Consider the following 16,816-nt stretch of genomic DNA (forward strand, 5'->3'; position numbering starts at 1 on the left):
TTTCGAAAGTCGAGATAGTTAAGTAATTGTTCACGTAAAGAAAAAAAAATTGTAAGTGTTGCTTTTGAGTTGCTTGCCTGCCCTCCAAGACACTGGCAATTCAGACTCGAGGAGAGGCGCCGTGCCACGGCCTCCGACGAAGCTCCGATGTAGTAGCACGTATGTGCGCTTGGCAACCCCAGCTTCGCTCTCGTCGACAGCATACCTTGCTCTGACTCGTTGACCAGTATCACACAGTTAGCACAGAAACAATTTTCTGTCGGTTTCAGCGAGCCTCCGTTCCACGCGAGCGTGAGATAATATTTGCTTGACATTTGGGTAAATCCAACGTGCGATTGCATAACTTCTCCCGCGTTCGAATAGTTTAGTCTATTGAAGGATGGTGGAAATGGATTGGCAGCAGCAAATGGCAAACCAACCCAGCTATGTTCAGATGGTTATCGAGACTAATCTGCTGATAAGTTGTTCTTCTTGTGACTATTTTAGTGAAGCGTGCGCTGCCGGGTCAAGGGAGACCGAGTGCATAATGACTGGATTCAGACTAATTTAAACTTGCGGATCTAATTCTTCCCCACTACTTTTTTCTAAGCTAAAGGATGGCTGCGTTTGTGATGTTAAACGAGGATTTTACGGCGTTCTCAGCAAAGGACAGCTTTGCAGCTGTATTTTACTGCATGTTGTAAGATACCGTGGCCCATTTGTTATCGATCGAACGGATAAACCAGTCACTTTGCATTCTCCGAAATGCTGAGGATTCAATTGCTTGGCACCGACCAGCTTGTCGCGAGTGGATTTGAATCGTCCCGCAAACAGGCTATTCTCCTGGCTTCATTGTGAAGAACAAAACCAAGAGCTAGCTGCCATGTCTGCATCGAGTTACAGATAATGGGTCACATTTGTCCGGCTGTCCCGTTCTGTTAGGAAACACATAAATCATACTAGCTCCCTCCACTCCATATAGTTAAAGATAATTCAGATGTATCTAGACACATGTTATGTACAGATATACGTCTGAATCTTCGACAACAAATATGAAACGGGAGGGAGGAGAGGTACTGAATTGGTGAAGAGAACGTACTGCCGCGTTCACCTGGTGATGGAGATCAATTCTGTTCATACGTCAAAAGGAGATTAATGAAGAACGCTGGTGTGAAGGGGTACTAGAAAGGTCGACTGATCCTTTTTTTTGGGCACCCACTCGTGCAGCTTGGGCCTGAAGATCAACGTGCAGCAACAACCACATCAGACTAAACATGCCTCTTGGTAAACTTTCCCCAACACCTGTCTACGTCGTGTCATAAGTCAGGCCGTGGCTGCGTGCAGATGGGACATTTGTGTTTTGATCGTTTCAAACCTCAGAATGGTCTAATTAAACCTCAATTAGTTCACAGTAATCACCAACTAAAACACTCCCATCCAGCCGAGCCGAACCATTGCCATCGCCACCTCCCAGCTGCGCCTCTCCGAACCGCGCATGCATGAGCGAGAAAGAAAGATGATTCTCGCGTTGCTGATCGCGGTTCTAGTATGCTGGGCTGGTCCGTCGCCGGCAGCAGCCGCGGGGACGGCGATGCAGCCTGGGGAGGCGTGCCTGCGGCGCTGCGGCAACATCGACATCCCGTACCCATTCGGCGTGGGCAGCGGGTGCCACCTCGAGACGGGGGACTGGACCTTCTCCCTCAGCTGCAACCGCACCTCCGACGGGCGGCAGCGACTGTACAACTACCAGATCGAGGTGGTGGACATGTCGGTGCGGCACGGGCAGCTGCGCATCTACAGCCTCATCAACCCGTGGTGCTACAACTCCAGCACGCGCGGCATGAACGGGCAGAACAACTGGTGGTACGACATGTCCATCACCAACTTCCGCATCAACGACGCGCTGAACCGCTTCACCGTCGTCGGCTGCAACTCGCTCGCCTACATCCGCTCCCTCAACGATACCACGGACCTCTACATGACGGGGTGCATGGCCATGTGCCCCGGCGTGGGCAGGCTGGAGAACGGCTCGTGCGCCGGGGTGGGCTGCTGCCAGACGGCCATCCCGTCGGGCCTCAACGGGTACCAGATCTCCTTCGAGGAGAAGTTCAACACCTCCGGGACGTCCAGCTTCAGCCCTTGCAGCTACGCCGTGCTGCTCGAGGCCGCCGCCTTCGACTTCCGCACCACCTACATCACCACCGATGAGTTCATGGCGGCCAACGGCAACCAGGTGCCGCTCGTGCTCGACTGGGCCATCGGGAACAAGACGTGCCAGGAGGCCAAGCGCAACGCGTCGGCCTACGCCTGCGTCAGCGGGAACAGCGACTGCGTCGACTCCAAGTACGGTCCAGGCAAGGGCTACCTCTGCAACTGCTCCGCCGGCTACGACGGCAATCCCTATCTCCTCAACGGCTGCCAAGGTATGTGACATCTTCTCTTCTTTTCTCCCCGCCGGAGCTGGCGAAATCATGGTGATTCACGTGTGTTTTGGTTGGCGCCTGCAGATATCAACGAGTGCGAAAGCTCCAGGTACCCGTGCTCTGTTCCTGGTACTTGCGTCAATACTATCGGAGGATACAGCTGCGTTTGCCCTGACGAGAAATCAGGCAACGCATACAGCGGAACATGCGAGCGAAGAAAATCCCAGCTTGGATGGGAGATCGCCATTGGTAAGCCAAAGTCGGCCGGTTGTCTGCTTCTCGCAAAAATGCGAGTTTATATCTATTTTTTTGTCACTGATTAGATTTCTCAATTTGACTGCTGCAGGAGTCAGCATCAGCATCATCGTGCTGATAATCACCGCCTCCTGCGTATACATGGTCTACGCGAAACGGAGGCTCGCCAAGATCAAGAGCGAGTACTTCAAGCAGCACGGGGGCCACACGCTGTTCGACGAGATGAGGTCGAGGCAGGGGCTGTCCTTCAAGCTCTTCACCCAGGAGGAGCTGGAAGAGGCGACGGGCAGGTTCGACGAGCGCCACGTGATCGGCAAGGGCGCCAACGGCACCGTGTACAAGGGCATTACCAAGGACGGCTGCGTCGTCGCCATCAAGAAGTGCCGGCTCGCCAGCGAGCGGCAGAAGAAGGAGTTCGGCAAGGAGATGCTCATCGTCTCCCAGATCAACCACCGCTACATCGTCAAGCTCTACGGCTGCTGCCTCGAGGTGGAGGTCCCCATGCTCGTCTACAAGTACATCCCCAACGGCACCCTCTACAGGCTCATCCACGGCAGGCGCGACGGCCCACGCATCCCCTTCACGGCGCGTCTCAAGATCGCCCACCAGACCGCCGAGGCGCTCTCCTACCTCCACTCGTGGGCTTCGCCGCCCATCATCCACGGCGACGTCAAGACCTCCAACATACTCCTCGACGAGGACTACACGGCCAAGGTCTCCGACTTCGGGGCCTCCACGCTGGCGCCCACCGACGAGGCCCAGTTCGTGACGTTCGTGCAGGGCACCTGCGGGTACCTAGACCCGGAGTACATGAGGACGTGCAAGCTGACGGACAAGAGCGACGTGTACAGCTTCGGTGTCGTCCTGCTGGAGCTGCTGACGTGCAGGAAGGCGCTGAACCTGGAGGAGCTCGAGGAGGAGAAGTACCTCTCGTCGCAGTTCCTGCTGGTCCTAGGGGAGAACAGGCTGGAGGAGATGCTAGACCCCCAGATCAAGAGCGAGCAGAGCATCGAGTTGCTCGAGCAGGCCGCGGAGCTGGCGAGGCAGTGCTTGGAGATGCTGGGCGAGAAAAGGCCGACGATGCGGGAGGTCGCGGAGGAGCTTGACAGGCTGAGCAAGCTGGCGCAACATCCATGGGGGCCGCCGGATTCTGGGGAGCTACTTGGGTTGCTCCGTAGCTCACCCTCACCGACCACGTACTCTGGCCACTCTAGACTAGAGCTTGGTAGCAGCAATAGAAACGTTAGTTTCGGTGACACTGAATACATAGGAATTCAGTCTCCGCGTTGATTGATGATACAATTTTGGGGTGTACTGCAAGGCTGGAGCTATACACCACTCGCAGGACTAGTTTTCCTTTATGTGGAACCATCGCTTGTACAGCTTTGTATACAAAAGAAACAATTGTCTATCTGTAAAACTAATTAAGAACGAAGCTCGTGTAAGATCGGATTTGCATCGTGATTCATGCATTTAAGTTGCAAGTTGGATTGTAAATGGGATTGCAACTACGAAAGAAGCCTCCGAACTGTTAGATTTATTTCGTGATTCATGCTAATGATGAGTTGCAACGTAGGTTGCAATTCAGTGACGTCATTGACTGAGAACGAAATTCCTGCTCAATTGAATGATTGTCATGTGTTCTGTAGGTTTTGTGGGAAATAGTCTGGATGGCTAGTCCTATGGACCTCCATACCCTCTTATATGTAGCTCATGGTAGTTCACTGTACACTAGAATAATCTAGACACTACTGTTAAACTAACACTTCCTAGAACATTCCAGATTACTACACTTCATAGCACTCCGTTGAAATATATTAGACTATCCTAGGACACTACTACTAATCTAATATACTAAAACAATCTCCAACCCTCATTCCCATCTTGTTACATGCCAACAAATATTCCTTACTACCTAATCTGCTATTTGTTCTCTAGAGGTTACATGACTTAATTTCAAGGTTCCTTTGTCGCGCTGATCTTTGATGAAGAATTGATCTATTTTCACATGCTTTGTTCGATCATGTTGAACGGGATTGTTAGCTATGTTAATTGCCGAATTTTTGTCGCACCAAAGATTCAATAGCCCTCTCCGTAGTAGCTTCAATTCCGATAGGAGGCCTTTCATCCATAACATCACACTCAAACACATGGACACTATACTCTGCTTCTACAGAGACCACCTGCTGCTTATTGCTCCTGAGGATACCAAGTTTCCTCCTACAAAGACACAAAAGCCTAATGTTGACCTTCTGTCATCAAGTCAACTAGCCCAATCAGCGTCATAGTATCCCTCCACATTCAAGTGCCCATTAGCCTTGAACCATAGACCTCTTCTAGGACTTCCTTTTAGATAGAGCAAAATTCTATAAGTTGCCACTAGATGTCCACTTCTTGGATCATGCATGTAGCGGCTCACCACACTCACATCATAGGATATACCAGGTCTCTTGTGGCATAAATAGATAAGTGTACCAACAAGCCGTTGGTAGCACTTTCTATCAACTAGATCTCCTGATTTAGCACATAGGTGGTGATTTTACTCAATATGAGTTGAAGCAACTCGACACCCAAGTGTAGCAGGAGTAGATCCAATACATATTTCCATTGAGAGATAACTATTCCTTTAGGAGATATTGCAATGTCAATGCCCAAACAATACCTGAGTTGTCCTAGATCCTTAACCTCAAATTCATTGCTCAATCTCACCTTCAGCCGACTGATCTCCTCATGATCGTCTCCTGTGATAACAATATTATCCACGTAAACTGCGAAGATGGTAATATGGTGCCTTGAATTCCTATAGAACACAGTATGATCCCCGTTACATTGTTTGTAACCCATATTGCACATGGTTCGCCAGGACCACTAGTAGGAAAAGCCTCATCAGTGGCGCACGAAAATAGGCTTCTGTGGCGCACGGGAGGTGCGCCACAGAAACTTCGCCACAAAAATAAGGTTTCTGTGGCGCACCGGCCCATGCGCCACGGAATTAAGGTTTACGTGGCGCACTTGGTTCTTAGGTGCGCCACGAAAAGCGTGCGCCACGGAATTGATTTTCGGTGCGCCACAAAATTTGCTTGTATTATACACGATTTTGTGCTGCCTGCTGTACACATGCGGTTTATAGACAGCAATATACGAGGTTATATACAGCAACATTCAGATATAATATAAATATCATGTACATTGCACGGATATAACATAGACATCATCATCACATTACTTAGATCCCGATCGAGATACATATATAGTGGCAAGTGTCAAATGTTTTGCATACAACTCTTAATTCATACAAAATTCACAATTTCGAGATACAAAGTAGTCTTCATCCGGTTCCTCCTTTGCTCCCTCATCTCTACCCACCTGGCTCGCTTGCATCGGGGTCTTCATCCAGTTCCTACTATGATGAAAATGGAAGAAAGTGAGACCAACAAGTTCGATGCACAAGAGAAATGGAATAAATGCCTCATACATTGTTGGTCAACACAAATATTAACATTCAGGGACGGCGTAAGTGAGACCAAGTTCGATGCACAAGAGATTGATATTTGTGCTATCTTACCAGGCTCACTTACGCCGCCCCCGAGTGTACGGTGACCAAACATTTTAATCATCGGCATTTTGAAAATCTCAAAGCAAATGGAATGACAAAATGAAATAAGTGCCTCATACATTGTTGGTCAACACAAATACTATGGTCAGAAACCATAGTTGCAGTATACACCGCAGTATACTTTGCAGAAGGGCCCCCTTTCTCCGGCCGCCGTTCCGTGAACGGGTGCTTGACGACACAACGACGCCGATCTGCCTCTCCGGCGCAGAACCACGGCAGTCCCTCGCCGTCCAGTGGAACGAGTCCTTGATGCAAAGACCGTGCCGGCCTGCCCGGCATTATGCCGGGCCGTGTTGTCGCGCTTCGAGCCGTGTGTCCGCGCCTGCCTTCGTTCGCCTTCTTGCCCGGTGAACCAATAGACTGATCGTTGCAATAAGGAAACCGATGACGGTCGGTCGCAAGATTAAATTGCGATCGGCCGTCATCGGCTTCCTTATTCCAACGATTAGTCTATTCGTTCACCGGGCAAAAGGCGAAGAGTGCGGCGCGTGAGACACGGCCTCGAAGCGCGGCAACAGGGGTCGGCATGATGCTAGGGAGGCTGGCACCATCTTTGCATTAAGGACTCGTTCACGTATCGGACGGCGAGAGAAGAAAAGTGGTGATGCGCCGGAGAGGCAGGTCGGCGTTGTTGTCTCGTCAAAGACTTGTTCACGGAACGGCGGCCGGGGAAAGGGGGGCCCGTCTACAAAGTATATTGCGGCGTATAGGTGACCAAACATTCTAATCATCGGCACTAAAATGGAAGAAAGAGCCAAGTGGTATCTCAACTAGATATCATATGCCTCATACTTTGTTGGTCGAAAGAAATATTAACATTCGGGATGGGGTCGGTGAGGCTAGGTAGGATGCACAAGAGATTGATATTTGTGCCATCGCACCGGGCTCATCGGCCCCACCCCGCAGTGTACAAGTGACCAAACAATTTAATCATCGGCACTAAAATGGAAAAAAGGCCAATGCAATTAAGAAGTAGCTAGCTAGTATGAACTAAATGGAATGCCTCATACTTTGTTGGTCGAAACAAATATTAACATCCAGGGATGGAGTAAGTGAGGCCGGGTAGGATGCACAAAATATTGATACTTGTGCCATCACACCAGGCTCACTTGCTCCACCCCCGAGTGTACGAGTGATCGACCAACCATCTAATCATCGGCAAGTACAAAAACACCAACAAACCGAAGCAACCATGGTGACATAAGTCAAGATGCTCAAACACACATAGCATGCATGGAGCGAGATGCTCCAAAGGGATTATTCATCACTTGGTATATAGACCAAGTGATGCTGGCAAAAGAGAGGCCAATCAAGAACCAAGTAAATCCAGTAAGTGATAGATATGCCTAAACAAGCAACAACACATAGCATATCCCAGCTAACCAGATGGGACAAGTCTTGGTAGCCAACTTAATCACCTAGCACCACCTAGCCTTTTAAAACCATCAGAAACAGTCCATTTTCTTCAAAGGATACCACAATGGCTTTCATTTACATGATCCCCTACTGTGGATATCTCTATTTTCATCAAAGCCAACAAGAAATAGAAATTTATCATTACTCAGTTGAGTTCAAAACAAAGCTGGGGTACCATAAGGGATTACTCATCACTTGGTAGTAACCAGGGACATTAACCAGGGTACCATAGTAATTTGGATCATAAGGCATCAATTAAGGAGGCAATTAACCAGTGGACAAAGGGAAACATTTGATGATCCAGTAAGTGCATGACACTTTGAGCTACCAAGAATAAAGGCCAACGAGTGGATAAACATCTGCAAGCAGCTCACACACACATGCAAACACATGTGTTGACGAGTAACTAAACAGCAGAAGAACACCACCAGATATTCATGGGTACTTAGGATCGGTAGGGAATTGATAAAGTACAATGAGGAGCAAGCATACCATCGAAACTCGTCCATTTGAGAGAAATAACATTGGGGTAATGTTAAAATGTTTGTCTCCATATTTGGGAGACATTTTTAATATTGGAGTCTAGCTAATGGAAATCAAGAACTAGTCTTGATCTCCAAATGGTGATTAGAGGGAATTTATTCATTTTAAGCAACATTAGGGAAAAATGGGATCATGCAAGGGACTTGGGTCATTTGGATCATAAGGCATCAATTAAGGAGGCAACCAGGGACAAAGGGAAACATTTGATGATCCATTATCATAGGCAACAAAGCAGCCAACTTTTTCCCTCTAATCTAGCTAGAGTCCTTAAAAGAAATCCATCATAAGCATGGTCAAATACACATATATAGCATGGGGCGAGATGCTCCAAAGGGATTATATATTCATCACTTGGTAATTTGGAGAGCAAACAAGCAGTAGCCATATCACTCAATCCAATAATATAGTAATTTGGATCATAAGGCATCAATTAAGGAGGCAATTAACCAGGGACAAAGGGAAACATTTGATGATCCAGTAAGTGCATGACACTTTGAGCTACCAAGAATAAAGGCCAACAGTGGATAAACATCTGCAAGCAGCTCACACACACATGCAAACACATGTGTTGACAGTAACTAAACAGCAGAAGAACACCACCAGATATTCATGGGTACTTAGGATCAGTAGGGAATTGATAAAGTATAGTGAGGAGCAAGCATACCAACAGAAACTGTCCATTTGAGAGAAATAACATTGGGGTAATGTTAAAATGTTTTTCTCCATATTTGGGAGACATTTTTAATATTGGAGTCTAGCTAATGGAAATCAAGAACTAGTCTTGATCTCCAAATGGTGATTAGAGGGAATTTATTCATCTTAAGCAACATTAGGGACAAATAGGATCATGCAAGGGACTTGGGTCATTTGGATCATAAGGCATCAATTAAGGAGGCAACCAGGGGACAAAGGGAAATATTTTATGATCCATTATCATAGGCAACAAAGCAGCAACTTTTTCCCCTCTAATCTAGCTAGAGTCCTTAAAATAAATCCATCATAAGCATGGTCAAATACACATATATAGCATGGGGCAGATGCTCCAAAGGGATTATATATTCATCACTTGGTAATTTGGAGAGCAAACAAGCAGTAGCCATATCACTCAATCCGACAAAGTAATTTCGTCGAGCACTTTGTGCCCGCACGGGAGAGGAAGAGGGAGGGGAGGGGAGAGGTGGAGCTCACCGACGATGCTGTTGGAGGAGGGGCCGGGTAGGGGTGGAGGAGGAGGTTGACGATGATGGCAGGGGTGGAGGAGGAGGAAGACGCGGCGGCTCCTCCTCCTTGACGCGGAGCCGGCCCCTCCTCCTCCATGCGGCGGCCCCTCCTCCTCCACGCCGCAGCGGCTTGTGCTGCTGGTGGCGGGGATGGGTGGAGCGTGGCGGCATGCGGCCCTTGCGGAGGAAGGAGGCGGCGACGGCGACGCTCACCATGGAAGGCGGCGGCGCGCGGCGGTAGGGAGAGGAAGAGGGGTGAGGAGGAAGTACATCGGGGGGGAGGGGGTACGGTTGGTTATAGAAGGCGCTATTTCTGTGGCGCACCAGCACAAGTGCGCCAAAGTATCAACTACTTCTGTGGCGCACCAGAGCCAGTGCGCCATAGAAACACTTATTTCTGTGGCGCAGCACGCCATGTGCGCCACAGAAATACCTACACCAATAATTGGTGGTGGCAGGATGTGGGCCCCACATAATTTCTGTGGCGCACGGCGCAGTAGTGCGCCACAAAAATAGCTTATTTTTGTGGCGCATTCTTCCTCGTGCGCCACAAAAAATCTTTCTGTGGCGCATTTATGCTGGTGCGCCACAGAACTAAGCTCCGCCTATAAGCATTTCCCTACTAGTGGACTTATCAAACCATTCCCTTGGTAACTACTTGAGATCATACAGAGACTTATTCAATTTGCACACTTCCCCCTGGTGTTAGAGTTACTAAAGACTGGTGGAATGTCCATATAAACACCTTCAAGAAGATCTCCATGCAAGAATGCATTCTTGACATCCAAGTGATGCAAGGACCAACCAAAGTTAGCAACACAAGAAGTAAGAGTTCTTATAGTACTCACCTTTGCAACGGGCGCAAAGGTCTTGTCATAGTCAATCCCATATGTTTGACTGTAACCCCTTGCCACCAACCTTGCCTTGCATCATTCTATTTTCCCTTCTGGGGTTTGCTTCACGGATACCCATTTGCAAGTAACTGGAAGTAAATGGACGTTTTCCAGCTGGAAGAGAAACAAGATCCCATGTATTGTTCCTCTCAGGAGCTTTCATTTCCTCCAACATGGCCTCATACCACTTTGGGTCTTGTTTTACTTCTTTCCAATCTCTTGGAATCACCACAAATTGCAATGATGCAACAAAGTCCTTGTAGCTTGGAGACAAAGATGTATATGATACATAATTACCTATGTCATGTTCATCACTATACCTTTTAGGAGGCTTTCCAGGTCCAACTCAAATTCCTTTCCTCAAGGCAATGTGCAATCCATTGAATCTCTTGTATTAGCTAGAGTTGGTGTGGTGTATGTCTCGCCATCAGGAAATTCAATAAGTTCAACACCTCTCGAAGCATGTTGCTCCCATTGTACTTGTGTGTCACCACTCGGAGCATGTTGCTCCCCCTTGCACATGTGTGTCACCTACTGATGGAGCTTGCTGCTCATGTTGTGATTGACTTCTTGTATACAGCTTCAAATTGTTTTCCTCATTCGTCTTTCTCCATCTCTCTTCATCCATAGGTTGTCTCCTTGTATACACCTTCAAATATTCTTCCTCATTCGGCTTTCTCCACCTCTCTTCACTCACATTACAAGGGATCGAATCAACCACGACTCTCATAGGTTCATTTTCCTTTGTGGTCAACACTTTACTCTCCCCCTCTCGACTAGCCTCACACAAGACTCTTTGAATGTCATATCCATGCTCACAAATGTTCTCTGTTCACTAGGGCTCCAACATTTATAGCTTTTTTTTTGTCCAGATGGGTATCCAATGAAAATGCCCTTTACAACACGTGGATCCAATTTTCCCACTGAGGTCTATGGTCTCTAACAAAGCATGTGCACCCAACCACCTTTGGTGGAACGATGAACTCATTTCTTCCATAGATCATTTCACATGGAGTCTTCATCCCAAGCACTCTTGATGGCATCCGGTTGATGAGATACGTAGCAGTCATAGCCACTTCACTTCATAAGAATTTAGGCACATTCATCGTAAAGATCAGTGACCGAGCAACCTCCAGCAGATGACGATTCTTTCATTCAGCTACTCCATTTTGTGGAGAAGTATCACGACACGAAGTTTGATGAAGTATTCCTTTTTCTCAAAGAAAATTGCCAAAATCATTGTTCACATACTCCGTCTCATTATCTGTCCTGATAATATGAATACTGGCACAGAAATGACTTTGGACATATGCATGGAAGTCCTTGAAGCATGTAATCACCTCACTTTTATGTTTCATGAGATATATCCAAGTCATCCAGGAGTAGCAATCAATGAAGGTGACAAAATACTTCATTCCACTAACACGGACCCTAGGGGATGTCCAAACATCTGAGTGAATCAATAAAAAAGGGTGACGTGCTTCGTAGTCCACGACTCATGTATGATGTCCTTGTATGTTTTCCAAACTCACATGCATCACACACAAGGTTTTGTTTATTCACCTTCTTTATTTCTTCGGGGAATATCTTACTCATAGTATCAAAGGACATATGGCCTAATCGACAATGTTGGAGAATCACCCTTGCCTCATCATCATTTGCAAAATCTGTGAGAGCAATGCGCACTTCATCATCGGTTTACCGTCTATCCAAGTACCACCGTCCCTTATGTATCACACTTATCCCAAGCCTCCTTCCAGTTTTCTCTCCTCAATTATAGAATTGTACCGACCGGTAATTATTCGACAATTAATGTCATCAACCAAGGAGCTCATAAACAACAAACTCGACAGAAATGATGGAGCATATAAGACCGAAGACAATGTAATTGACAAAGTGTATTTCACAGTGCTGACCCCTTTGACATGTTGATAAGTTCCATCGGCTATTTGGATGGTCTCTTTATGCATGGGTGGATGTGGAGAATATGATGCAAACTCACTCCACTTACCCGTGACATGTGCGGATGCTCCCAAATCTAGAATCCAATTTGAATAAGAAGTTTCTTTAATGTAGGAGGCTGATTTGAGATACCTTCTTCCGTTTGTGCGTGATTTCCAAAATTTCCTAAGGCTATCGTTTTTTCACTTTGCTTTGGAATTTCCACGCTCATCGACTGTCTCAATTTCTCTATCTCCTTGAGGAATTGAGTCATTTTCTCAAGTAGCTTGTTAATTCTTTGATTCTCTGCCATTCTTCTCCAGCACACTAACCTCACCTCTGATTAACAACCGAACACAGCAAGCCAAACTTCACTTCTACTTCTCTTTGCTCCTCGCAGCACTCTACAACATAGCACAAGGCCCAACAACAACAAACATCTCTCTTTTTTGATCTTCTCAGACGAGTTTGTTCACCACAGCTGCAGCTACTCGGTTCTCCCTGCCTGCACTTCCGACCAAATCCACCTATGGCCAAATCCCTGCCTCCTTCCGCTTCTTCTAACCACTACCCCTTGCTAGGAGCTTCACCGCGAGCATCGAACTCACCGACGACAGCTCGTAGCACCCATCATCGCCTCCACCTGATGCTCTGATACCATGTAGTTTTTGGGGGAAATTGCCTGGATGGGATAGTCCTATACCAGTCCGCTTGGAACACTTTCTCTATTTGAACGTAATGTAATTTAATAGTAGTATAACAGTCATGATTCAGCAACCATAAATATACACATATTAGATGAAGTATCCATCCATAGGGTTATATTAGAACCATGCATATATAGTTGGGGAAATCCACACACACACACACACACTATATATATATATATATAAATCAAACTAGCATAATTAGTACTCTAGCAAACGCATTCATGCGTTAGTAATCACCGCCTGGGAGCAGGGTGTGAACCAGAAGATGCAGCTCTCCATATTTTTCATGGAAGCCGAAAAGGACAATGTTCTCCTCATGTAGGTTGAACATCCTCACAACATTGTCCCAACCAGCCATCAAGATTGCATTGTTTGACCCAACTCCCATCTTCATCCTAACTTTCCATGGCCTCGTGCTGGTGATGCACGAAACATAGACATCACCAGGGTCTACAAGGAGATTCTTCAGGTACCGAACTGTGAACTCAGATCCAAATTTCTGTGGTATAGAGATAATTGAAGAATGAGCATACTTCTACATATTAAGTAATTAAATATCACAAGCTTGTTCATGATATTCTTACTGGCTTGCACTTCCTTCTCATGACAGATGAATAGGTCATTCTGTACACATAGTACTTGATTTTTGGTGGAATATCGGGATCACACCAATCAAAAAGGAAGCTCACTTGATCTTCTGTCAGATACATGTCGTTTCCAAATAGACACTACTTATCAAAATCTTTGGTACCATTGTATTGAGGTCCTGATGCAACAAATAGAAATATGGTATCATTGGGAAGTAGAGTACACATAGATTAGAGAAGTGATCATCTTCATCTTGCATTAACTTGCTAAAATATTCAAACTATTCAAATTTCGGAGCAAATTAAGACATGCAATCTTATACTACAACATATTATATACTATATATAAAATAGTTCACATTTTCATGTTCTTCATACCTCTAAGCAGGAAAATACAGAAAAGTAATATGAAAGTGGTAATACAAGAAGAACGTACCAGCCATATACTTACTTGCATCAGTCATAAGGTCCACCATGTAGTTTTCACATTGAACAGAGCGGTCGGCGTTGGAAGTCGCAGTTTTCTCCAATTCAAGAGTTTCTTGCGCCTGACGAAGAGCAGCTTGTTCGCGATCCAAGGATTTTCACGCTTGCTCCAAGGTAGTCATTGTTTGCTTCTTTATCGATTGAAGTTGTTGTCGCAAATCTTCCATCTCCCTTTTCATCGAGTCAGGACACGATGAAACAACCAAGGAAGTATTTTCGGGAACTTTCGCAAAGTGTGATGCAGCAAGAGATGTGTCGGAATATCCAGTCCCGATATAGTTGTCAAAAATCAACTAGAAAGCAAAATATTCTTGAAATCAATCATTCAGCAAGGCGAACTTTTTTCATTCATATCCAAAATACATTACACAAAGGAGTTTTCAAAAGATGTGGCTCATAAGGCGCTTACATAATGATCGGGAGCAACAAAAGGAAAAAATATCTACAAAGAAAAGGGAGTACAAGTTTGTCTACTTGACCTCCGTCTGGGTAGTGCTGATAGAAGCAGAAGATCTCGGGTCAACGATGGCGATGATTTTCCTCGAGAAGAACTTCACATTATTTATTAGAGTAGTCCACTTGTTGTTGTTTAAGCCTCTTACAGCAGCAACTTTGGCCCAGACGATTTTTTCTCCGTTGGCCACCACAAGAGCAATAGTGCCTTCGACTCCAATCTTCAGACTTGCTTCGCGATGCACCAAAGCTGGGTCATCTTTTTCATTGAAGTGTTTGGCAAGCTGGTCAAATCTCTCGGGCAGCCAGTCTTCAGGAAGAAGTGCAGGAAGATACGCTTGAACACAGTCCACGCCGCCTTCAAGCATTCGCGCGCCAGGGAGCAATTCATCTCCAGGACTGTGAGAGTATCCAGGAGGCGATCTTCATCTAAATCATGGTTCCTGGTGTACATGTCACCAATTTTTCCTGCTGGAAAAAGGAAGTACCCTATTAATATAGATATGACGCTGGTATAGACATGTAAGTAAAATAGGACAGAGAAGAGAAAGGTAACATTACTCAAAAATCTGGCGGACTGCGTCTTGAAGCGTGCAATTATGGCGGCCTCCCGTTGGGCGAGCTTTGTTTCCCTATCGCTCAAGGCATTTTCGGCGGCGTGAAGTCTTTCTCAAAGATCTTTGACACCAGCAGCATCTTCCTCAACCTTTTTGCGAGCTTTCTCGTTGTCTTTAAGCTTCTTCTCCAAGTCATTGGCGCGCTTCTCAGAAAGATGCAATGCCTCTGAAAAAATGAGGGATCAGGTTATAAGACATGCAAAAAAGCATAAGGAAATATGCGCAATAAAAACTTACTCCTCAGAGAGTCAGCCTCGTCACGAAACCCAATAAAACGGGAGCCTATGTCGACCATCTCCTTCATCACGGGCTGCAAAATAGTTGACAGGCAAAAGGACATCATCAAGAAGTTGACAATTTTTCGAGTAAACAAAAAGTATGACAAGACAAGAAAGGATAACTCACATCATCAAGGAGAGGATTTAATAAGCTCCCGGTGGAAATTTTTGCTTTACCAGCAACACCCGTCCTTGATTTTTTCTTCAACGCTCGAGGGCTGCGTGGTGGCGCCGAAGCTTCTGGATCAACTTGTGGATCCTCGGAAAGGAACAGCGTGTGAGATGTGCTCGTGTTTGCTGCCTAGCAGCCTCGAGTTCCAAAAATTCTTCGTCATCCCTGTCCACACATTAGAAATTTTAGCACACAAAAAAGGATACAAGTCAAGATACTTGGAAGAAAGGAAGTTAAACTTACGAGCTGACGTTGGCAGTAGAAGCGAAGGGGTCGAAGCTTTCCTGTCCTTCGGGAGAAGACTCTGCGGCAGCTGGTTGAGAAATCTTTGATGCGTCAGAGTCTTCCTCGTCAGGAGTTCTTTTCCTCTTACGCTTATCTGGAGAAGCCGCAAAAGGAGGAGAGTTTGTGTGGGAGGAGCCAGAAGCTTGTACTGACTCCGAAATTTTGTCAGAGGAACCTGCACTTTTTTCAGATTCTGTGGGTTCACTCTCGTGAATAGAGCTTTCTTGCGAGTCATCGGTGATGATGGCTCGCTCAGGTACATCTCCATCCTCGGGGAGTGGAGGAATAGAAGAAAGATTTTGGTGGTTCTACATAATGAAAAGACGAGTCGATACAACACTATCGAACCCGAAAGAAGAATAACACAATTCGAGGAAAAAATACTTACAGCTGGAAGGGCATGGGTACCACTGAATGGTTCCACGCGACAGGAGGAAGGAACATCACTTTTCTTGCTCAAAGAAGTGAAGAACCGTACTAGCTTTTCCAAGTCCTTCAGGGGGAGATCTTCGGAAATCTGAGCAGCGTCACCAGCACCTGAATATAGCCAGAGGGGACTCGCGCGAGCTTGAAGAGGTTGTACTCAAATCCGCAGGAAGTGCGCAATAATCTGTACGCCCGATAGTTCTTTCCCTTGAGTGTTCTACATCGCTTGGATCCGAGCAACCAGGGACTCGGTGGTCACAATTTCTTCGGCCGTGGCCTCTGCATCCCAAGACTCGCGCCTCAGAATGTCTTCCGACAAGTCGAAAGGGGCAAGACCATATTCCTAAGTGTCAGAAGACTCGTCCTTGACATATAACCATTTCTTGCGCCAGCCTTGGACGGAGTCGGCAAACTTCAAATCAAAATAAACGGCTTCCGGCCGCACACAGATACAAACACCACCTACATTGTAGATAGCATTATTCGAGTTGTTCCGACGGAGATAGAAAATACGCT

At 46.4% G+C, this 16,816-nt stretch overlaps 1 protein-coding gene across 1 annotated transcript; it reads left to right on the forward strand.

Moving 5' to 3' along the window:
• The first annotated feature begins 1,495 nt into the window (after positions 1-1,495).
• Positions 1,496-3,955, forward strand: LOC124687681 (putative wall-associated receptor kinase-like 16). The gene is made up of 3 exons (XM_047221442.1): positions 1,496-2,402; positions 2,487-2,651; positions 2,749-3,955. Exons 1-3 carry the CDS (start codon positions 1,496-1,498, stop codon positions 3,945-3,947), a joined length of 2,271 nt encoding a protein of 756 aa, XP_047077398.1. The 3' UTR covers positions 3,948-3,955.
• The last annotated feature ends 12,861 nt before the right edge of the window (positions 3,956-16,816 follow it).

This window comes from Lolium rigidum, chromosome 2 (genome assembly GCF_022539505.1).
Source record: "Lolium rigidum isolate FL_2022 chromosome 2, APGP_CSIRO_Lrig_0.1, whole genome shotgun sequence".
In the NCBI taxonomy this organism is placed as follows: domain Eukaryota; kingdom Viridiplantae; phylum Streptophyta; class Magnoliopsida; order Poales; family Poaceae; genus Lolium; species Lolium rigidum.